The 23,780-nt window shown below is 33.0% G+C and overlaps 1 protein-coding gene across 3 annotated transcripts; it reads left to right on the forward strand.

Annotated features, from left to right (window-relative positions):
* The first annotated feature begins 331 nt into the window (after positions 1-331).
* Positions 332-21,862, forward strand: CycG (cyclin G). 3 transcript variants are annotated; one of them, XM_089593795.1, is made up of 7 exons: positions 332-551; positions 16,861-17,199; positions 17,589-18,017; positions 18,108-18,365; positions 18,435-18,637; positions 18,715-18,852; positions 18,942-21,862. In XM_089593795.1, exons 2-6 carry the CDS (start codon positions 17,053-17,055, stop codon positions 18,821-18,823), a joined length of 1,146 nt encoding a protein of 381 aa, XP_089449921.1. In that variant the 5' UTR covers positions 332-551; positions 16,861-17,052; the 3' UTR covers positions 18,824-18,852; positions 18,942-21,862. The 3 variants fall into 3 exon arrangements, with proteins under 3 accessions (XP_089449921.1, XP_089449923.1, XP_089449922.1); XM_089593797.1 differs by lacking the exon at positions 18,942-21,862 and having other exon boundaries at positions 17,604-18,017; positions 18,718-18,734; positions 18,798-18,847; XM_089593796.1 differs by lacking the exon at positions 332-551 and adding an exon at positions 9,104-9,758.
* The last annotated feature ends 1,918 nt before the right edge of the window (positions 21,863-23,780 follow it).

Below are 23,780 nucleotides of genomic sequence, written 5' to 3' on the forward strand. Positions count from 1 at the left end.
CCCTAAATTACGCATGCGCATTATCGTTATTTTTGGTTATTTTATAGGGATTATCGAAAAAACTGCTTATTTAAGCGAGATATCGAATGCCCCGATCAGACAGGGGCTCTATCTATCACGACCTTCGATATCTCGCAAAAGTCAGTATTTTTTTCGATAATTTATCTAAAATTATGGTTTTGCGCGTGCGCAGTATGAGAATTATCGAAAAAATACTGACTTTTGCGAGTCGCAAAATTTGCGAGATATCGAAAGTCGTGATAGAGACGATAGAGTCCCAGGGGAGGGATTAGGAAACCGACCGAGAGGGAGCTAGAGTCTGAGCGAGAGAGGCCGTACGTACGTTGGCTCCAGTGACCGAGCCTCTCTCGCGGCCTCCGGCCTCCGGTTCACCCGGGAAGTCGTTGTAGACTCTGTTGGTTGTTTTTTCTCCACTCGACTTACCCTTCACCTGTTTATTTTTCTCTATTCTCTGAGGACAGTCACCGCAGAATCCAATTGACGCCCGGCCCGACTCCTGGAGCTAGCCCTATCAGCGGACACGCATCCGGGTGAGTCGACTCCTGCTTTCTCTCGGTCTCCTTATACACTTTGTGTGTTAGATGTGTGTGTGTGCTGACTTGATGCTCCAAAATTCTTTCATTACTTATGCATTGTATTCTGTATATATAGGTATAACATAAATAAACGATATATTTATATTTCATTGATGATCATGAGACAACAAACAAATTGGTGCTAAATGCGTATAATTACCTGTCAATGTATATTGGTGATTAATACTGCGTGTGAATATATAAATATACAGAAGCTGAATCGCAAATCGTACAAGTTTGCGACCTTCTTGCGTTTTATTCAGTTGTTAGTGAAGAAACAAAAGTTGAGGCTGTGATTATTATATATTTTTTGTGCTGTTAATATTATGTAGGCCATCGACCTGCCAATTATTTTCTGCGCCCTCGCGATCTTTTAATGTTTTTGCCAACACACACAAGCAGAGCTCATTGTTATGTTATGCTTAATTAGATTCTTATAAATATAATTGTATTACTTATACATATCAAGGCAGGTCTTTGCACCGTAATGATAATTTAAATAAGTATGTACTGTAGTATACGAAAAGGACATAAAGGGACTAAAATGTGGAACATAGGTTCGATAGAAAAAAATTTTTTTTTAGATTTATTTATTTAAAAAAATTTTTTTTATTGAACAAGAGGTAGACTCAAGAATAACAAGTTTTGTTTATTTGTTCATTTACATTACTTTTTCAAATATATAGATATTCCAGCCAATGCGCTATTCCTGCATGGTATGTGTAATAATTATTTTTTGCTGATTCTGTCATACCCTCAAGTGTAAACATGTTATAAAACAGACCGGCGACTGGCGAGTTTGTTTTCGTTTTTGTGTGCGTATTGATTTCTTACCCAAGTGCGCAAAAGCATCTGCCTGCTGTAGTGCTGTTGTACTATATATGCACACATCTGTTTTCAGGTGTATATATGGATAACTTCACAAAAATCCTGGTATTCTATGAAGCCTTTGTTTAAAAAACCTCGTGAAAAACGGCAACTTACATTATTTTTGAGTAAAAACTTATTTAAAGGAGTAAACTAATTTTTTCTAAACATGTTTTTGAGATCTAATTGTTTGCGTATCCGTAAATTAAAAAAAAAAAAAAAAAAAAAAAAAAAACCGTCCAAAATGCCATTGCCGTATTGCGAAGCATTTGAAAATTTCATTGTCAACGGATTGTGGTGCACTGATTTTAAATTATTAATTTTTTTACTCTATACTATCTATAGTCTAAAAGCTGAGCCCAAAGTGTGAAAAAAAACAAAATTAATAAATTTAAAAAAATACCTGCCGTAACTTTAACACAAATTGAGAAAAGTCATTAGTTGTGGAGAACCAAAGTATTTTCGTGATCTTTTCTTTGATCACGAGTTATATTGTAATATAAAAAGAGCAATGTGGTCTAAACGATATTACTGCCACAACCTAGTCACATATAGATAGAAAATACAAAGTTGTCTCAGAAAGTGCCATTTACGGCAGGATTGGGCCTTTCCTACTACCCGAAAATGCCCCCCCCCCTCCAAAATGGGATACATATAGTAATATCGTTATATGTAATGTATAATACATCGTTATTAATAATATAAGTATTAACTACTACTGCGTTCAATTCAAACTTGCCCAAATTTTTGTATGCTTATTTTTAAAAAAAGTCCATCTCTCTCAAATACAAGAAACGGGTCCGTAACTTTTAGATATGTGAGCATTAAAAGATTGACTAATAAAAATCTTGACTATACACTGATTTTCTGTTAGAACATAAGTACCTGTAATTAGAAAACGTTTTTATTTCACACTTAGAATTAAAAGTCTGGAACATAAAACGTAATAAAGTTTTCGCGAAATGGTCCATATATCGGGTTTCTTCTGTTGCTATGTCTCCCGAGATATCTGTATATGACCGGTTAACATCTTGGGGGTTGACAAGCTGACCACAGAGAGACTACTCCAGCTGTTGATGTTTATAACGACGCTACTCAGCTCTGACGCATGCAATTGATGATAACGTAAGATCTGAAAGCATCAGATACTTTCTGATTACTGCAGGTTGAAAATTCTTAAAACGCCACAAATTTCACTTTTAATGGATTGAATGTAGTATTATATGAATGAATTGCAAATTGAAAAAGAAACAACATTTCTTATTTGATATTACAATTAGTTATTGAATAAATAATGTGGTAGAGCTATAAAATCAAATCAACCTTTTAAAAAAATTACCTACTTAATCGACAGCATAGATTAGATGTTATACCGTAACAACATACTTAATTTACTAAATAACTAAGTAGTTATTTTATCGAAAAAAGAAGAGCTGGCGCAAACTAAGTTATAAATTGGTGATATTGATTGAGAATTAAAAAAGAAAAATGACGTACCAGATGTAAAATGTACGATGCATGATTTGATTGTTCGTCTTTTTTTCTCAAACTACAATTCATTGCACTTAAATTAATATTGAATTGTTGTCTGATATGACAAGAATGGACATCAAACTTTTTCTATACTTAAAAACGGACAGAAACAAATTAATTATTTTAACTGAAACAAAATAGCCAAAAATTGGCAAGGTAACTGATACATCAGAATCCAAACTAAAGTATTTTTTAAAATAAATACCTACTTTTGTAGTGCAGTTTATTGATAAAATAGATTTACAGTACATTTTTAACTTTTTAAAAAATAAATGAAGTTCAATTTCAGTCGATTAAAAACAAAAGACGAATAAATATACAATGCATTCTTCATTATGCGCCTTATTTTGTGTATATCTCTTTTAAATCTTAAACAATCTTGCCAAATTAAAGATTAAATTATTTTTTAACTTGTGAAGAATCTGCATCAACTATTTTTTTCCAATGATATGGCTCATTATTTAATAAGCAATGTAACAAAGCTAATTAAAATTAAGTTGATCTCACTAACTAGGTAAATTTAATTTTGTAGCTTTTGAGCATTATTTATTTTATAATTAGATATTTTATTGAAAAACGAAGAGTTGACGTGCATTTTGGATAAAATCGACGAGGCAGATTAAGGCAGTTTGGAAGAAAAGTTCAAAATGGAGAAACGTGCTAAAAAAATGTATGTTATATTATATTAGAGCACATTAGGAGTGCACATGAATTTTTCCAGATTTTTCACCAGGGAAATTTTCGAAAAAAAAGTTGTAAAATATTGATAGTTTAACAAGGTCTTTTATGAGAGAGCAAGGTTAGGTTTGCCTTTTAATTGAAATTAAGGTATATTCTAAATGTGTTGGAATAAAAAAAAACGTTTTCATAGATAAGTTGGTACAAAAGGAAGATGCTCGACAAAAAAAAATCAAGCCTTGCCAGGCATTTTTCAAAAATATAAGCAGTTACAGTCGTATAGTTTCAAGTTTGTATAGAGTGCAATAGGAGGTGCGTGGTAAAGGGGGCCCAGAAGCGCGGGCAGGGGGGACTACCCGTTCATCGCCTCTCTGAATGATACTCCCAAACCTCCTCAAGAATTCAAGGCAAAAAACTAAAAATTCAATATCACTAATATTTTTTTATCTAATTTTTGTTTTCTTTTTTCATGTTACTATAAATCTTGTTCCAAAATCAAGATCCTATTTATTCTTTGGAAATTTAAAGATGGGCAGTAACTCTTTTTCTGTCACGATAATATTCTAAATTAGTTGATTATTATAGACTAATAATAAAGTAGCTGTTGATTGATAGCTTAGGAAACTAATTTAATCACAGTTAAATCTTATAGCTATTCCATATCTAATAGTATCAGTAAGTTTATTTCGATATTACTTTTCGAAAAAAAGAATTGTTGCACACTCTTGAAACTACAAACAATAAATAGAACTTGATTTCGGCGAGATTGATTGCAAATAAAAGAAGAAAAACCGGAATCAGATCGCACCTCATTACTCTGATTTGTGATTTTTTACCTTCAGTTCTCAATCAATCTTCCTGAGCTTAGGCTCTATTTATTTTTAATAATTTTAATAGTGTGATAAAAGGAGTTTCTGCCTTACCAACAGTCTTATCTCAAAACATTCTTATTTATTATTAACGTTACTGCCAATTTCACGTAAAATAATAAATGGCCCAAGGCTATCGTAATTTATTGAGATTGTAAGCAGAAAAGTAGCAACGCGTGATTTCCGTAGCTACATTATAGATTATTTGCACCTCAGTGCCCCTTAATTTATGATCATGCGTAATAATTTAAAATTTGTCTCTTAATTTACAATGAATTGCAATAAATTTTGGCTTGAATGATTCGTTAAACCACTTAGAGCTTCTTCTCATGACTTTGTTTAATAGTAGCCATAATTTTATTAAATCATAAACAAGTGCTGAAGTAAGGTTATATTGGTAAAGTAGAAACTTCAGATTGTACAATAAATCTCTTTGTATTAGGACCACAATTATCTTTCTTAATTTTTTTTTCAGCTAGTTTTTTATTTTGTAAACTTAGAGGGTACAAATTCAGATTTACACTGGTGCTCTATGATTGCACCATCAACTATTATTATTCTAATTTTCAAGTATGGTTTTTCTTCGTAAAAATACTTATTTCTTAAAAGCTCGATACAACCAAAACATACATAACTATGAAACAGCATATCATAACTTTGTACCTATAGTTCATAATTTATGCCTGTATCCCAAAATTTTTTTCAAAACACTCTACTTTGGTACAATACATTTATGTAAAGGCATGTAAAATTATTGATTTAAACATCGCTTTATTAGATATAAATAATTTTTACGTTAGTTAGTATATAAGTGTAATAAATTATGATATAAATTACTCGCTTTTCATGTTATAATTTTGAAAATTCAAAACATTGGTTATATTTGATCTTGTTTCACTTTAATTCTTGTCGAGTTGATTTTATTGAATAGTAACAATTTATATTAGTAAGCCAAAAACATGATATTATACAGAGAGCCAACTGTAAATTTTCTTGGTTATAAATAATCTGCCCAATAATTTAAATAAACATAGACTTTCATCATCTTCGATTCTAATGGTAATAATTTCCTTCGTACTGGTAATCCCAAAAAAGCTGAAAAAGTTTCAAAAGTATTGAAAAATGAATCACTTTCTCGGTTATCGCTATACCAGATAAAAGTATGTGCGATGAAATAGACTTATCTCTATTTTCATGGTCGAGTCCCTTGCCGAGTCAGAACCGTCCCAAAACAAAACTTGTCTCGTTAAAATAGTAAAAAAAATCTTGTTAAAGTTGAGTGGCCACATTGTTGTAGAACCCAGTGTAAAAATAGACAGGTGGTCCGAAGGACGACCACCTATATCGAGTTACAATTGTGTCGCAGTTCACTGACGCTCACCATGAATACAAAAAGGCACGTATATCTTTCGGACTTTGATCGTCATTTGTACCGCGATCCAAGAGTAATCGTAATTTTCGAAGTTATTTAGCTTCTAAATTAATTGACTGATTTTAAATACTCTTTTTTTTAATCATTTCTTTCATGTTTTGTATGGCATTGATTAGACGTTAACACAGGCTAAACTATATGAAGGGACTAGGTTGCGAGATCTGTCACCGCAGGGCACTGCATGTCATAAGCACCTCAACACCCCTGGAATAGTACTTATTACGAGAACGATACTTGAGATGATTTTTTTCCTATGCATTACTTTAAGGTGGCTTAAGCGAGTACCGTGCCTAGAGTAGGGTGCCATAAGGGCCCCTAAAAAATCAACACTTTTCGACGGTAAATTTTTCAACAAATATAGTTATTTTAATAAAACTAAAGTATAAGACCAAGTAATTGCCAGAAAAGTACCATGAAATTATAACTGTAAAAATTGGGAAATGTTGCGAGGCAAGCCAGATAAATATTTCATACTTTCCCAAGCGGAAATTTTTTTTTTTGTGATTAAGTAACGAAAAAAAAAAAAAAGAAACTAAGTATTATTAAATTTTATATTTAATAAGTATTATTATTAGTTATTATTTTTTTTTTTTCGTCATGAATGTCATTATAGAAACATCGAAAAAAGTAGCAACTAGAAACTTGTGACAGACAATTGTGAATAATAAATCTTATTACTTGTCTCAAATCCAGGAATTAAAAACTGTAATTATTTTTTTATATTTCCGACTAATTTTTAAAAATGAATGAAAACCCGTTGGGGGTATAAGTAACCAATAAAGACAACCCTCGTGAGTTGGACGTGGGATAGTTTAATATAGTCCGGGTCCAGCCGTAAGTATGTGCGCGTGGCCGATCGAGGTCCACGGATCCACTCTTTTTAATTCTGATGCATTTTGACCCCCTAAACACGATAATCAAGGGTGGATCACTTGAATCGTTGCTGTTCAATTGTTATTAACAAATTTTAGTAACAAATTTAAAAATCCGTTTTTTTGCTAGAAAAAAATTTGGTTACATTCTTTCAAAGATATCGAACAAAAAACCAATTGGGATGAATATACCTAAAACCTGTAGATTTCAAGTAAAAAATTTACAGTATGTCTGCTCTATTCTGGTCTATTCACTGCTTAAGTGTATTGGCGCCATCTGATGGTGAAACGGTGTGTAATTTTGGAACTTTAGAGAATCTACTACACTATAAATAGCAAATATGACGAGTTTACAGATTTATTACGATAGCAAACGTGAAAGCAACAATAATTTTAACAATTCTGAATATCCGAGTTATCTGTTATGTACAATGTTAAAGCAAAAAGTTACACCGACATCCGAATTATTGAAATAAAAACGCCATTAAAGCCAGTAACATAACCTCAAATTGTAGTATCGAAGCATAACAAAATTATCTTGACCGTAAAGTTACTTATGACGTAAATGACAGTAAGTAACATCTCCACTTAAAAAACTCAATAACGCGTAATCAACAATGCTATGAGTCCTCAAGAGTCCAGAATTTTTGCACATTTCTCTCACCATAGGCTTTTGGACTGCTTTTTTTTACTCTCTCCGAGGACTTGAAAATTAATATATAAATGGAGATACGGAAATGATCCCGGGAATGGGGCTTTTGAAATAATCCAGCGCAAGGTCCCTCAAGGTCTTGCTACGGCCCTTACTTTTTCATCATTGCATTATTTCTTTGATTCTCCCCTTCTTAATAGATTTTTATCTTTTTTCACATCAATGCATTAGACACAACTGCTTGAACAGAAGTTACGTACAATTTTAAGGCCTTTCAAGCAAAATATTTTAAAAGTTATTCTGCTGCTAAAAATGTACATTACTAAAATAATTCTTACATCAGAAATTTCTTATCACATAATGTAAGCGATCACGTATGTACTATTTTACTCGCATGATTTGCTTTTAAGTTAAAACAATTAATTAGTAAACAGTATTATATCGTTTGAGTGTGAAGTAAGTTCAAATGTATCAAAATTTATATTTTAAACGACGATAAATATATAAGGTACAATTTTAGTCCTAACCAGAATCAATAAATATTTGAGTAATTTAAATTAAATATTGGATAGAGTATGGCTTGAGCTTTTATAAATTTTTCTTACAAAAATTTATCTTTGGGCCTTTTAGAACACTTTATAAAAAATTTTTGGTAGACTTAGTAACGGGAACACAATTAGGTCAATCGGTAATCAAACCACTTGTGAGACCAAAACTACACTGGTGTCTAAGTCTGTATAATAATGTCTACCTCTACTGATTTATTTTTAAAAAACTTCTCAACTAAGAAATTTTTGCCATGATTGGATGTTTTAGTGCCCTTATTATTCTCCAGTTATTTATTAAAGTTATAACTGTTTAGGAAAGTATTTGCTTTGTAAATAAATTTTTTCACCAACGTAATTTTTTGTATTAAAAACAAAACTATACAACATTATTGCAAGTTCCTACATTGTTTACAGCTATGTGGAAGTATATGTTGTGGTTCTGAAAAAAATTTTCAATAATAATCATTCACAAATAATCATTGTGTTTTTAAAGAATCTTTTCGAGATTTCCAGCATACTTATTTTTCTTCTAAGCCGTTGACTTGTTATGTGATAAGTTTTCGAAAAAGCACAGTTTCTCTAACTAATATTTATGTTGTTTAATTTGTATGCTTAACTTTCTTATTTTTGATTATATACGTTGGAAATCCCTAAAAGTAGGTATTGTTTCTATACGGTACGAATATCGAGACAAAAACACTCAACAACGAAACCGAATTGTTTTCTTTCACATGGTATCCGCGAACAGTCGCAAACTTGTACATCAAACTCAGTTAAACGTTCGTTATACCAAATTAGCATTAACATATAGAAAAAACACAGGAAAAGGGGAGAAGGAGAGACATACCTAAAGAAATGTAGATAATGCGAGTGCTTGCATTGCTTGTTACGGCCCTGAACTTTGTTCATCACATCAGGGCAGAAGACTATAAAATCGCATACTCGGACTTCCTCGGGCGTTTTCGGCTAGTATCGCTCCTCTGTCATCCCCTCCCTAGTTCTCCATCTTCTTGTTTATTCGAATGATAATTTCACACAGATGATTGCCGTACGAACAGCTGAGCGAATGGGCTCGTTCTGTTTGTTCCAACGTACGTATGTGTGCGTGAGCCGAGCTAAAGCCCCCATCCGTTCCCCGTCCCGAACCCCTGGTCTTCACCACAAAAACCAAGTTGGCGTCGCGGACTGGCCAGATGTAGTCAAGAACTCGAGACAAGCTCAGTTATATATTTACGAGTGTATTTTAAAAACGTAACGTAAAAAATCGGAGTGCTGAAAAAAGCCAACGGAAAATTGACTGAAAACTAACCCAGAATCAATTATAATCAACGATAAACTTGTAAACCGTTACGAGTAGATCGTATAAAGTTTTCAAAAATTTAAATTTCCAATCGAACAAAGTACCCAACACTTATCGGAGCATTCGGTTACAACAGTGTGCGTGTACGCGCGAATCAGACTTAAGTAGATATTTTTTGTGTACTCTCTCGAATCCACTCGATCCAAGTACAGCATCATCACCATGATGCTTCGCGGCCTTGTGTGAGATGCTAAAATAGTCGGTTGCAAAGTTATTATGAAGAACTCGGTAAGGCTACTGGTGTTACCGCTACTCGGTGAAGGGAGGACGGTGCTTTCGGAGTCGACTTCTCGAAAACTTGTACTCACAAATCCAAGGATACAATAACCATATAGAGGGAGTAAAAAAAAAGTACGAAGCATCTCTTACTTATACCTTTATATACATATAGGTATTTTTATTTGTTCATTTGTATACACTCGAATTATTTATGAATGTAGTGACGCTAAATTACGATAAACTTCATTTCGAGGGCGAAAATATAAATATAGCCTAGCGATAATATTAAGGAAAACTTGTGATGAACACCAAAAATTTTCTTAGCAGAGCAAGAACGCCGAACTCCGTAAATGTAATATCTTCTTTTTCCACTACCTGCCCGAGTGCTTCTCTCTGCGCTCGTCGAAAGAGAGAAAGTTGCCCTGCAAGCAGAGAAAGAAAAGGTGCAACACCGTCGACTGCATATTTTTTACAATACACTGCAGCATCACTTCTTTAATATTATTATTATTATCATTGTTGCCACTAAAATTTTTTTGTAACATCATCCCACGGCTTCTTTGACACTCGTTGTACGGTCTTGCATCAGACGCTCGCTTTGCACGACGATTCGAGTCCAGAAGCACGTACGCGCTCGCTCTCTTTGTTCTCTCGGTGTGCAGGAGGAGGCCGCATCAAAAGTGGAAAGCCTACCTTATCATAGGTACATATGTATAAGAAACAAATCTCTTGTTGCTTTACAAAGGTTTTTTCCAACTTTTTACGTTATTTAACTTATTTGCAAAAATGTTTTATCCATGTGAAATTTTTTTTTTTTCAATCAGGTAATGTAAGTGTATAGTGAGGAATTTTATGTATTTATAAATTTATGTAATATGGAGATTTTTTTGTTTACATCGAATTTTTCAAGGGCGTATACAGGCGTGTAGTAAGTGCTGAATTCTCCCTTTTCCTTTCAAAGTATACTTTTTTGTTCAAAAAATTTTTGAGGTAGTCAAGTTTTTCGTAAAATTTTTATATTGCTAGATTTATAGAAAAATTAACAACTAAAAATAAATTTATTTATCAAATTACTGTAAAATATTTTCCAAAATTCATTGTACGAAATTTTTTCGGAGCTGATGAAATTTGATGAATTTTTTTATGATGCAATTTTCCAAGTGTAAAGCATGTTAGTTCAATATGTAAAAATTAATGAGATGTTTGAATTTCAAAAAATTAAATAATTTAAAATACCCTGTTAAAAAAAAACAAACAGAAATGACTCAAACGTTGAAAAGAATTGTAATTAGTATTAGCGTAGATAAGAGTCTTGTCAATATCAAAAATAATTACATTGTCTGCTTTCATTGGTAAAACACTGAATGACTGTATACGTATTAATAGAAATGTTTTCAGTGTTTCCAATTTATTTCTCGTACGTAAGCTCGTTTACGAGCCTGTTTAGTAACCAAACTATCTTATCAAAAAAGAACATAGTGACGCATTACAAAATATACGTATAGTTATGTTTTATTTTTTTTCAGCTCCACAAAAAGCTGTTTAACAATAGTTGTATTTGTCTATTTCCATACACATCCCTATAGCCTTGTACGCTCGCGGTAGTTATAGGGCTTTATCGAACTTTACACATATATTTTTCTTTTTACACCCATTATTTGTTCACTGTGTATAGATAATCTGAGCGCGGCATAGATAAAGTATAGATAACGTCTCGAATCGTTCTTTTGTAGCCGAGACCTGTAAGTTTTGCAATAATGTAACATTAGCTTTTACATGTAAAATAGATAAAAAATGCAGTTATAAATATAATCGAACAAAAGACTGGTGTATAAGTTAACAGTTGGTATTAGATACGTGTGTGAATAAGTAACAAAAGCTTTTAAAAACATGACTATTTTCTTTCGAATTTTTTCTACATTTTTTAAGTTGCAAGTTTATTAAATAATGTTATATTTCATGTACGATAGGTATACGTACTTTTATATCTATAATTCTTTGAAGTTTTGTAAAGTTTCTTTCGATTATTGTACAAATATGCATACTTCTTCCTTGTACCATATCCATTGCTGTCCTAGTATTGTGTTTCATTACATTTTGCGTTTGCTCAAGAATCATAATTGTATAGTCATAAAAATATCTGAGCAAGTAGTATTGTCCTGCACTTATAGGTGTAATACCAAGGTTTCTTGTCAAAACCAGTTTTATGAGTATTTTTAACACATGTAGATACACAACACTTTACTTTTGCCTGATGTCATTGTGTCGAAAATTTTTGACTCGCCAGAGACCAGATCAATATATTCAATGTTCGCGTTGAAAGTATACGTACGTATACGTGTGTGCATGTACTCGTGACACGGGTCTGAACTTGTCTGGCCTCGTGGGTGACTTTCGAAAAAAAAAATTGTAGGTCTTAGTCACCGCATCGATATCTTGAATTTATTATAATTGGATGATGATGATACCCAAAGGCAACTATATATACTGATATACTGAATTTTATTAATAAATTTATTCTCTGAAAAAAATTTCGCAGCAAAATTTGGAAATTTGTAAATGTTGAACCATTCAGTATGATATATTTTCTTAGTGCTTTAGCTCATTTTTTATTTACTTCGAATAAAAATGATCTTGGACGTATTTCTCACGTTTTTTCCATGCTTACTATATCATAGTATTGTTAGACCTATATGTTTATCAAAAAGGTAATGTTAAGTTTTCTTCCCAAGTAGATGCACAATAATTGTAATGGCGTTACTTCGATTATCAATACTGTTGTACAAATTATGATACGTAATTAATTAACAATGATACTTTACCAATGTTTCCGTGCTGGCTATCTCAGAGCATAATTATAACAAGTATTTTTTAATAAACTTTTATTCTTTAAAAAACTGTTTCAACCTTTTTGTTGCATTTCAATGGAGATATTAAAAAAAACCTGCAGCTAACTTTTTTGTTTCATGAAATATTAATAATACTGAAAAATGTCAGAGCTACGTATGTTTAAAAAATGGAAAAATATTTTTTATGTGCATTCTGATATTCAGATTATATTTTTGTCAAAAAAAAAGACAAATATAAGTGTATGTTTCTAGAAAAAGTCGAAACTAAGAGACGGAATAGTTCAACCACTAATTTAATGTTCAGTATACAGTAAGAACGTAACTCTATACCTACAGATGAAGTCTCGAAAGTTTTAGCAATTTCGGGAAAGTTCGGTATTAGAAATACATAGACCTACCTAATACTAGTAGTCGAGGGTCGAGGTGCGTGTGCTTGTGTGCGCGTGTATATTATATATATACAGCCCCATGTATATTTTGTATAGCAAGCTCGTCATAGAGGGGGAAATAACTTCGCATGCGTTGGCGAAAATATTGATACTCGGTTTCTTTGCATTAACTTATGCAAAATGATCCCCTGGAATCGAATTAGCATTTTTCCAGGTCCAAAATTTGGTCTAAAATTGTTTAAACGATTTTTTAAAGATAAATTTTGCAAATTGTTTATTTTTACTCGAAAAAAATTTTTTTACTGTCTTTGGACTATAAACTACTAAAGTGTCTTGCAACTGTTCTAAAGTTAATATTTACCGAGATATTAATTATTGAAGTTCGAAAAAATGCGAAAATGGCTATTTTCATCCATGAAAAACGATATAAAAAACCAATAATTTTCATGTTGCTAAAGTTCTTAAATACTCTATAATCATCCTTATATCATTTTAATTGTAACCCCTTGTTTTTCAACTCTGTTTGGGGCTCTCTGACACTATGAAAAAATAAATAAATACATGTAGATATAATACAATTTCGGGGGTCGGCCTGTCCCCTAATTCTATCTTTAAAAAAAAAAAAAAAAAAAAAAAAAAACCCATGTAACAGTAGTTTGTTGTGTGACTGATGGAGACTAGTCATATTGTTTTAGAACAGGCAAATTAATAAATAACATTATGAGTAATTTAAAAAATACATAAATTAAATCAGTAGGTTTAATGAATATGAAAAAATTCCTTCTAAATACGCTAACTTTCTTTATTAAAGTATTACGTATTGAAAAAAAGATTCGTTGACATGTAAACTTGTTTATTTTTTCTCACTTTGCTCCTTACTAAAAATAATTAATTTAAAAAAATTGTATTTCATTTGCTATAATTTAATGGTTGATTTTATGTAAATTTTCAACTAAAACCCCCAATTTTAACGATTTTTTCCAAGAACATGCGTTAAAATACAAAAAAAAAATTCAATTACCGTTCATATGTTATAGGGATCCTAAGATCATAAAATCTCACAATTCCTTACATAACACGTGAAGTGATGTATGGTTGAATTTTTATCAAAAGTCTAGTATTATTTTTCGAAATGCAACAATTTCTTAAATATCTTGCTTTCAACAGACCATTTTACCAGCCTCATGCAATCGAATAATTTTTCTAACTATTTATTGGCTTGGTATTTGAAAGTCTTAAATAGCTGTACAAAAACTTTGATTTTTCGGTGATCAGTAATTGAGGTCATAAGTACTTTTTTCCCCGAAAATCATCGAGGAAACATCCTTAGATGATTTGATAGCTAACACTTGTTCCTCGCATTATTTTTAGGAGAGAAAAAAAAAAAAAAAATTCAACTATAGTTCCCGTTCACCTTTCTTTACTCGTGTGAGCAGAACATTTATTTACGTTAGTTTCAGCTCAGTCATGACCTTGTAACATCTTTCGTACGTATACTTTATATTTTGATGTTCAATGGCTCGATACAAATGAGTGGGCGTTTACTCTATACGTGCGTGTATACTATATAATTATATACACGTTCTTTCTGGCATACATGCATACATAACTAAATTCGCACGTACATATAGTAGTACGGTTTTTTTTTATCTTTGCGCGTAGAAACAGCGAAGCGGTATTTTCTTGGGTTGCAAAGTTAAAAAATAAGTATCGAGTTAATGAACACCGTGCCCTGTTTTAAATTTTTAAATATATTATAATCGTCAACCGTAAACTGTCTGAATCTTATTCTTTTCATCTTCAAAACGCTGCAGATATACTTTGGATGAAAAATAACTTGTAAACAATTGTAAAAATGTTCAAGTGCGTACAATTTATTTATGACGTACTTTACAAAAAAAGAAAAAAAAACACTACTTTATGTTTCGATTATTTGATAAAAAAAAAAAAAAAGTTTACATGTCTGCATTCGGGTAAAATAAAACCTCCTGTTATATTTTTAAACGAAATTTTAATCAATGCAAATTGAAAATTTATTTGTTTGATAATCATCTTTAATTCCTCTCTTTTTTGCATCATCATTTTTATCGCACCAATACACTAAGGCTCATCAAATATTAATATTTATTTATTATTTGTTTTCTTGGGTGTCAAAAAATGTTCATCTTTGTCTTTGTATCACAAGTTTATTACTCTACCCCCCCCCCCCGTGCTTCATAATGATATACATAGGTATTTCAAAGATGTTGCTTTTCAAACTATATGTATGTAATTTATAACAACACCGAAAATTTCTGCCGATTTTTGTGACTAAAAACTACTGCTGGATCCCTTACAAGTTAATTTTCACTCAAATGGTGTAACCCCCTGCAGGGGTTGACAAAACCCAAAGTACGCGGCTATAAGCTATTTTATGATAATTTTCAGTTATGAGAATGCCTCATCTCATTTATTTGAACAACAGACAAAGTTTATCCACTTGTTAAAAAAAAAAAAGATAACTTTTTGTATTAATTACGCTTCAATTCAAATAAAAACACTAAACTTGTTTTCCAACGAATACATTGCAACAATACTATATAGGCAATGTTTCTTATCGAGAAGACAATTTCTCATGAGAGCTATGTACATTAGTAGCATATAATAATTCATTTCCACGTAACAGCTTTTTTGAAGCGATTACCCTTCTTTTAGTCCAGTCTTAGGAGTTTGAACGGAAGTATGATAATAATTATATCAGAAACTATCAAGCGTCTGCTCGTATAAAAACTATGGTGTCGTGTATATTTTTATTTTAAACGTTGGGGGGGACACATGTGATGGCCATTGGTAGGACGTGTTTTGTTTACGACGGCGTCTCTTCAATAACTATAGTCAATGTTTTTCCTCGCGTTCGGTCATCGCACTGCTGCGACGGTATCAGTATAAATACAGATAAGCACAATAATAAGGTATATTATATTATGTATAGGTAACTCGTGTACCTATACGTTATATTATATACCCGCAAGGGGCGATAACGTTTATTGATCAACAAATGTGTTGAAGCAACAATTACTGCATCGGCTATAATACACGTGTTTACCAGTTAAATCGGTTTTATATTTTACTTTGACCGTTTTGTGTTTAGTTTCGTGGAACGTGTGGTACAAATGTCCAAAGTTAATGTAGTATTGTATAGCTTTATCGAAAAAAAAATGTATGAAAATAGATAAGAATTTTATGTTTTCGTTTTCCTAATCTCAATGAATCCTAATTAAATGTTATTTAAATCAACGATTGATGTATAAATAAATGATTTTTAATTAAATCAATTTTCGTTCATCGGTTTAATTTATTTGTTTACTAACATTAACGTTGGTTTACGATTGAATTTTGTTCTTTATCGCAACTTTGAATGAAAAGTTAAAGTTAATACCGTGAATTTTGAGTGTTATTATTTTGGTCATGATAATTATAAGAGTATTATTACAGTCAAACATGGGTGAAATTATTTTCATAGATTTTTAAACACTTTTTAAATTTTTCCAGCAGATAAATACCATAAATCATCATTTAAGTTTTTGTTAAGTATTTAAATATTCAAATATATTTTTCTAAATTTCTTTGTTTTCAAATTGTGACGAACTATTTCTTCTAGAACTGTGTTGCAAACAGTTGTTAAAAAAAATTTCGCATCAGTAATACGTAATAATTTTCAACCAAAAATCATTAAATTGAAAAAAAAAAAAAAAAAAATAGTTTTTAGTTAATATTTGTGCCCATGTTTGATTACAACTGCAAATAAATGAAAGCAACCTCGAACCCACGATTGATGTTAATCATCAATTCAAACAGTTGTCTGGCAAAATAACCATTTGACTATTTATTGAAATGGGATGAAATTATATTTTCCCAATCAAACCCCGATAAAACGTTGATTTAATTACATTACTAAGCCACATTTATTTGATCACTTTGATCCTCGTAACTAACTTGGTTGGCTTTTCCTTGCAGACACCAGGCAAGCCATAGTCGAGGACCATTCCTTATGTTGGGACGACAATCCTGAAGGACCGGTTCGTGTCGTTCGCGTGCAGGCTGCATCACCCACCGATCGCCGTTTGGGATTGAGGAGCAGAGAGACGCAGTTCGCCACCAGCCTGATCCTCACCCAGAGTGTCAGCAAACAAATAACCCACCGCAGGAATGGAGTCCTCGAACACGCCTGTCCCGGATGCGGTCCAGCCGCTTATGGAGCAGCTCCAGGAGGCTCTGGTGCTCGAGGCCAAGTACCAACCGAATCTACAGCTACCTTCCAAACCCAACACCAACGGGCTCCACTCGATCAACGACGTAAGTGCCCTGGGAATTTACCATGTTGTTGTAGTACCGTTTATGCGTCAATTTGCCGCACAAACTATAGTACTCGTACTTTGTATTTTTCCACAAAGCAAAATCAGGCAAAATCCCGTGTCGGAACAAATAACTGCGCTTGAGGACAGAAAAATCTAGTCAAACACTCAGGTGCATATGCATATTGGTAGTGCGAACAGCTAATTAAATTAAATTGTTTTTATGGAGCATTGGAACTTGCTGAGCCGAGATGCGCCGTTTATTCGATAACTCACTGCGCGAAGAACGGAGAAATTAATATAAAAGTCCCAATGAGAATCGAATGAATTCGGTATAGCTTGGACCTTGTTCAAATTTTCAAATTTCTAATGGTCGGTTATCATTTGCAGGACGACGAGAACGAGGAGGTGAGCATCGAGCACCGGGACGCCTCGGCTTACGTACTTAGGTGCCTGAAGGTATGGTTCGAGCTGCCCTCGGACGTCTTATTGAACGCCATAAACCTGATGGACCGTTTCCTCACGAAAATGAAAGCGCGCAAGAAGCACATGGCCTGCATAAGCGTCTCGGCCTTTCACATAGCCGCCGTCGAAATGGCCCACAAGCAGCTCGACGTCGACTTCCTCGTCGCCATATCCCAGTGCAAGTGCACCAGCGGGGATCTCAAGCGCATGTCCGAGGTCATACGGAACAAACTCGAGTGGAACCCGGGCAGCCAGCCGGTCACCGCCCTCACCTTCCTCCGCGTTTATTACCTCATGTTGCACGCCGTCGCCAAGCAACTAGGCCTCGGCGACCTCTACGCCGAACTCGTCCAGGTCTGCTGTCATCGCCTTGGTTCCCTTTTTTATTTGTCAGGCCAAGCGTCAACGAGGATCCTTAATTGTCTTTTTTTTTCTTTCCTATAGGAGTCAGAGTTGCTCGTGTACATGGAGAACGTCGCCTGTGACGGCAACTGTGCGAGCATGAGGCAGTCCGAGGTGGCTCTGGTGCTGATGTTCATGTTCATCAACGACGTGGTGAACAACTCGCTCGAGGGAAAATCCAAGAGACGGGCCGAGGCGAGGAGCGACGATGTAAATAACGTTGTCGAGGTTCTGCGGGAGAGAGCGCCCGAGTTGCTCAAGCTCAACGCCTTCGCGGACGATTTCAAGAAATTGTGCAAGGTGGGTGTTGTTTTTTTTCATCATTGTTTGTCGTCGCATCGGATCTTGATTTTTAATTTTCATCGTCAGATCTCCGATGCAAACTTCGTTGCGACGCACGAATCTGTGAGTGCAATCCTGAGAAAGTACAACGGCCAACAGCACACGCCGTACAAGCAAAGGCTCATTTGGAAATTGTCGTCCCGAACGGCGCGTTTGCTGCGGCCGACCGACAAACTCACCTCCGTTTTGCCCTCGATCGCTGAGAATCCGTCACCCAAAAAGATAAACAAGTACGTTGTGGGTCGTCACGATTTTTTGACTAGTCTTGCGTATAAAAAGGAGGTTACGAAAATGGTAATTTTTACAGGAGGAACCGGAAATTTGCGCGTCTTCAGAGTTTCCAGGGTTTCCAAGGCCTGCAAAACATTCCAGGCCTTGAGAATTTCCAAGGCCGACAGATGCACAAGCGGCGCTAGGTGTAGAGGAGCATTTTCGTCGAAGAAAGGTGATTACTAAATTTAAAGACTGGTTGAAACACTTTACTTTTATGGAAACGTAAGAACTGTGTTTTTCATTTTTTTTTTTTTTTTTTAGGACACAGTAGTCCGGTGGCATTCAAGTTTTTTGTATCTGTAAAACTCATCAGCCGTTCAATTACAATGTTTATCCTATTTTTTTACAATAAGCAGTACTTGATACGGCAAAAGTACAGTTTTGTTTGGTAATCGTCCTTGCTGGACAGGTAGTTGTAATTTGAGCTGTGAATGCGATAAAGTATCATTAATTTGACAAACTTTTGAGAGGAAATGAATCGTAAAAAAAAAGAATGAGATAATAAATTAGAAACAATGGAGATGAATGTGATAAGATGTTACAGTGGTTTAAAGAAATAGTACTCTCGTCCACTGTTGAAGTATTTAGGTATATTTTATCTTAAATATATATGTATGAAAATATGTCTACCAAATACACAGAAAAAAATCAAAAAAAAGTATAAACGATATGAAAAAATCAAGAAAAAATAATATAATTTTCGCGTGTATTAGTTGAACAAAAACGACAAAAAAAATCAAATATAATTATAGTGACGTGCGGATTCTAAAAAATAAAAATAAAAAGATTATGTTATAATTGAGTATTAATACAATAATATTTCAGAAGTTGTTGTTATGAACAAAAAATATATATATTTTTTTTTAATAGTTCACTTTTCTAAGGAGCTTTACGTGATTGTACATGAATTCAACTCATGAAACGAGCTTCAAGTTTTTAAAAGCTAATTTTTAACTTCTGAAATATACCTATATAAATACTAAGCTATTGCCCACATAAAAATGGGCAGATTAAACTATGAATGCATGAGAAGATGATTAGGTACTTTATATCTATCATAAACTCGTATTTTTGTGAAATCTTTGTTTTTCTCCTGCAATCATATGTTTAAGTTAAAAAATGAATTGATAATAATGCTTTTAAGTCGATATCGTCTCAACCGTATGAATTGAGAAGAAAAATTAAATATTAGTCAAAAAATGAAATTGTTAAATATTGATTTTTTTTTTGCTGTGTATACAAAACGAGGAATATTTCAATTTACTTTTGTATATTTATCATATAATTTATTGGACGCAAAATTAGTGCTGCAAACAAAAACAGTGAACAAACGTCCCGTAAAAATCATAATGAACAATGTTATTAATGTATTTTATATTAAAGCCAGTTTTTGCTAGTCGCAATACCACTTACAAAAAGCATTTCTCGTTTTTCTGAACACATACTATTCTGTGCTTTCTTCTTCGACGTTGTCATCCTTCAGGTTGAGAATTAAAATAGGTCTACTGTAAGATAAGATACCCTTTGAAAATTCATCAATGTTCGTACAAAAATCTTATGGTTAAATATAATGAAATACATGTGCAGTCTTGAGATGGTTACACTTGAGACAATCTTCCAACTTGTACATAACAGCTGACTAAGGATTAATATTTTGTTTTTATTGTAATTTTTACGATCATCGGTATTTTACACATTTACATCATCAATTTTTTTTTTTTATTCTTATGCTCAAATTCATAATTAAAAATTTTTAATAATACATCGGAGTATTTTAAGAGAACAAATTTGATTCCTGTATGTTTATTCTAAAGGTTATAATTTTTAGCTGTAAAATATATTGATTATGTGTATCCGTATGTACAAACTACGTTTAAATAACTTTTTGTAACGGAGCAGCTGTTATGTCAAGGAACTTAAGTATTTAAAGTTCTCTCTCAAGTATTGCACAACCATTCACCACCACCATCAGAGCCCCAAGAAATGTACTTTGTTTTATGTAATAATGTAGACACCTACTTAATAATGTGATGGAAACGAAAAAGAAAAAGAAAAGACAAAAAAAAAACTTATAAAAAAAGAGAAAAGCTGCAGTTATTGATAAAGAGAGAACAAAAGACATTCAAAACAAGGCGTATTAAATAAGGGAATTCTCAAAACACGTGCGCGCACGCACGTACCCGCACACACAATTGTATCCATACACACAATTTACAATACGTAGAATCACGCCGAAACGAGTGAAGAAAAATTCATTGAAAATAAAAATCGTGCGCTAAAAAAAAAAGACTGCAATTAACTTTAGAACAATCGAACTAGCGATTAACAAAAAAGTTTTAGTTTTATAATTTCCAAGTGTAAGAGATATGAGGGCTCGTCGATTAATTATAAGTCGTTAGTATTTTAGAGACACAGACATGTTGATAATCGGGTGAGCTAACGCGATCGTTAAACAAACTGCGAAAAGTACAAAAATGTGATTTCGAAATTTGTGAGAGGAGCAAAAAAAAAAAAATAATAATAATCAACGTGGAAAAAAAGTCATTTTTATGACCACTAAATTATACTTTTTACTGTATTTGCCCTTTAAAAGGGCTCTAGAAGATCTCAGTTGCTAATATTTCTGAGCGCTCGTATTTTTATTTATTGTCACGTTTTATTTTCTCGCGATTTTATTCAATTTCGTGTTTGAATATTTTTATCAAATGACAAAGCCGTGATACGTATTTTTTAACTAAAGATAATATTTGCGTGATTATAATATGTACAAAAAAAAGAATTTCAAATCCCTTAATTCTTATTAAGTAAAGAAACTAGCGCTTGGCAAAAATATAAACTGAGCCTTTTCTCATATTAGCAGAAAACAAGCGTCGTTTTAGAAGCTTCCTTCTGTGTGTAAATTTTACGTATGTATTGAACGACAAAAAACATGAAATGTAATATTTTTCCGTTTTCTTATATTTTATTTCAGACAACTAAGTGCAAATTTGTACTAAGAACCAACGATGCAGTTTTGCGACACATTTGTAATAAATTACTACTCCAGGTTTTTATATTTTCGCTCTTACCTTTTTTTTCGACTAAACACGAACTGTCGCCAAAACAAGAAAAACATAGCTTAGGTCCCTGAATACAAATAAGTACATCTCTTTAATAAAGAATTTTATATTCCAGTCATAAAATTTGTTGTCATTTATTGCTTATTCTACCTTTATAATACTCTATAGTTATAACTGCATGTAGCGTATCCAAAAGTAGTCCGTAAAATTTTTCTCATGCCTTGATACTCTTACTAAAATATTAAAGTTTGGTAACTTTAGTATACAAAATTATTCATAGTAAAATCATGAATTTTGTTCAAATAAAACTAAATTTTAGTGTGGGTTGTCGTATGTTTGAGTACACATAAACTTTATGTGTTAGAATAGTATATGTTCTTGAAAAAAATATGGCTGGGTATTCGTTAAATCGACGGCTCCTACAAAGAAACGTACTCCCTGAGCCTTTCAACAAAGAATAGTATACGTCGGTATATTCCAGCAAAGAATCGTACGCGCAAATATTTTCCGACGAAGAATCGTACACACAGATATATTCCGACGAAGAATCGTACAGGCAACTTCTTTCCGACATAGAATCGTACGCGCACCTATATACTGACGAATAATCGTACAGGCCGCTACAATAACATTTACATAAAAAATACAATAAGAATAACTATGGTGCCATTATCGTTATTTAGTCACATATTACCCAATTATATCACCCAATAACACAAGCGCCAATCCCCACACAACTAAGTGCGCTTAACAGTCCCCTTATTTATTTAAAATAAAATAAACAACACTGGCGCCAATCCCAACACAACCCGGACCGTTTACTGGTCCATTCATTTATTAAGAACAAATTTAATAACACAAGTGCCAATCCCCACACAACCCGGGGCATTTACTGGTCCATTTATTTATTTAAAACCAATTAAATAACACAAGCGCCAATCCGCACACAACCCAGAGCGCTTATTGGTCCCTTTATTTATTTAAAATAAATTAAATAACACAAGCGCCAATTCCCACACAACTCAGAGCGCTTATTGGTCCCTTTATTTATTTAACATAAATTAAATAACACAAGTGCCAATCCCCACACAACCCAGAGCGCTTATTGGTCCCTTTATTTATTTAAAATAAATTAAATAACACAAGCGCCAATCCGCACACAACCCAGAGCGCTTATTGGTCCCTTTATTTATTTAAAATAAATTAAATAACACAATCGCCAATCCCCACACAATTCAGAGTGTTTCCTGGTCACTATAATAATTGATAAAATTTATTAAGTAACAACGTGAGTGCTTATCACCTGACTATCCAGAATTATTATTCAATGCTTTATAATAATAATTAATGCAACTAGTAAGCGCCCTGACTTATGTAGTGATTATCGCTTGCCTTATTACTTTATTGATTATTATACAAGTATGAGACACGTAAACGCTCTGGGTTGTGTGGTGAGTGGCGATTGTGTAATTTAATTTATTTTGAATAAATTAATGGACCAGTAAGCGCACTGAGTTGTGTGGGGATTGGCACTTGTGTTATTTAATTTATTTTAAATAAATAAAGGGACCAGTAAGCGCACCTAGTTGTGTAGGGATTGGTGCTTGTGTTATTGGGTGATATAATTGGGTAATATGTGACTAAATAACGATAATGGCACCATAGTTATTCTTATTGTATTTTTTATGTAAATGTTATTGTAGCGGCCTGTACGATTATTCGTCAGTATATAGGTGCGCGTACGATTCTCTGTCGGAAAGAAGTGGCCTGTACGATTCTTCGCTGGAATATATCTGCGCGTACGATTCTTCGTTGGATATTTTGTGGAGTTTGATTCTTCGTAGGAGCCGTCGAAATTATGTATGCAGAACATCACAATATCTTAAGATTTTGGAGACAGAATTTGATTCCACATGACTTGAATTTGTTTGTTTCTGAATTCTCTTCTTTAAGAAAATAAAATTTATTTGAACTACTTCAATTTTTTTATTATTTTGGTTTGAATTTCAAAAAAATATTCTATGTCGAATTTCAGGTCTCT

This window comes from Copidosoma floridanum, unplaced genomic scaffold (genome assembly GCF_036245765.1).
Source record: "Copidosoma floridanum isolate Cflo_tuat_1 unplaced genomic scaffold, Cflo_Japanese_pri ptg000020l, whole genome shotgun sequence".
NCBI classification, from domain to species: Eukaryota; Metazoa; Arthropoda; class Insecta; order Hymenoptera; family Encyrtidae; genus Copidosoma; species Copidosoma floridanum.

What these genes read in the sequence shown, in the direction of transcription:
- CycG (XM_089593795.1), top strand. Translation starts at nt 17,053, where the DNA reads ATGGAGTCCTCGAACACGCCTGTCCCGGATGCGGTCCAGCCGCTTATG. An exon ending in ATTTCAAGAAATTGTGCAAG is followed by an intron (nt 18,366 to 18,434) that starts GTGGGTGTTGTT and finishes TTTCATCGTCAG; the next exon opens with ATCTCCGATGCAAACTTCGT. An exon ending in TCACCCAAAAAGATAAACAA is followed by an intron (nt 18,638 to 18,714) that starts GTACGTTGTGGG and finishes TAATTTTTACAG; the next exon opens with GAGGAACCGGAAATTTGCGC.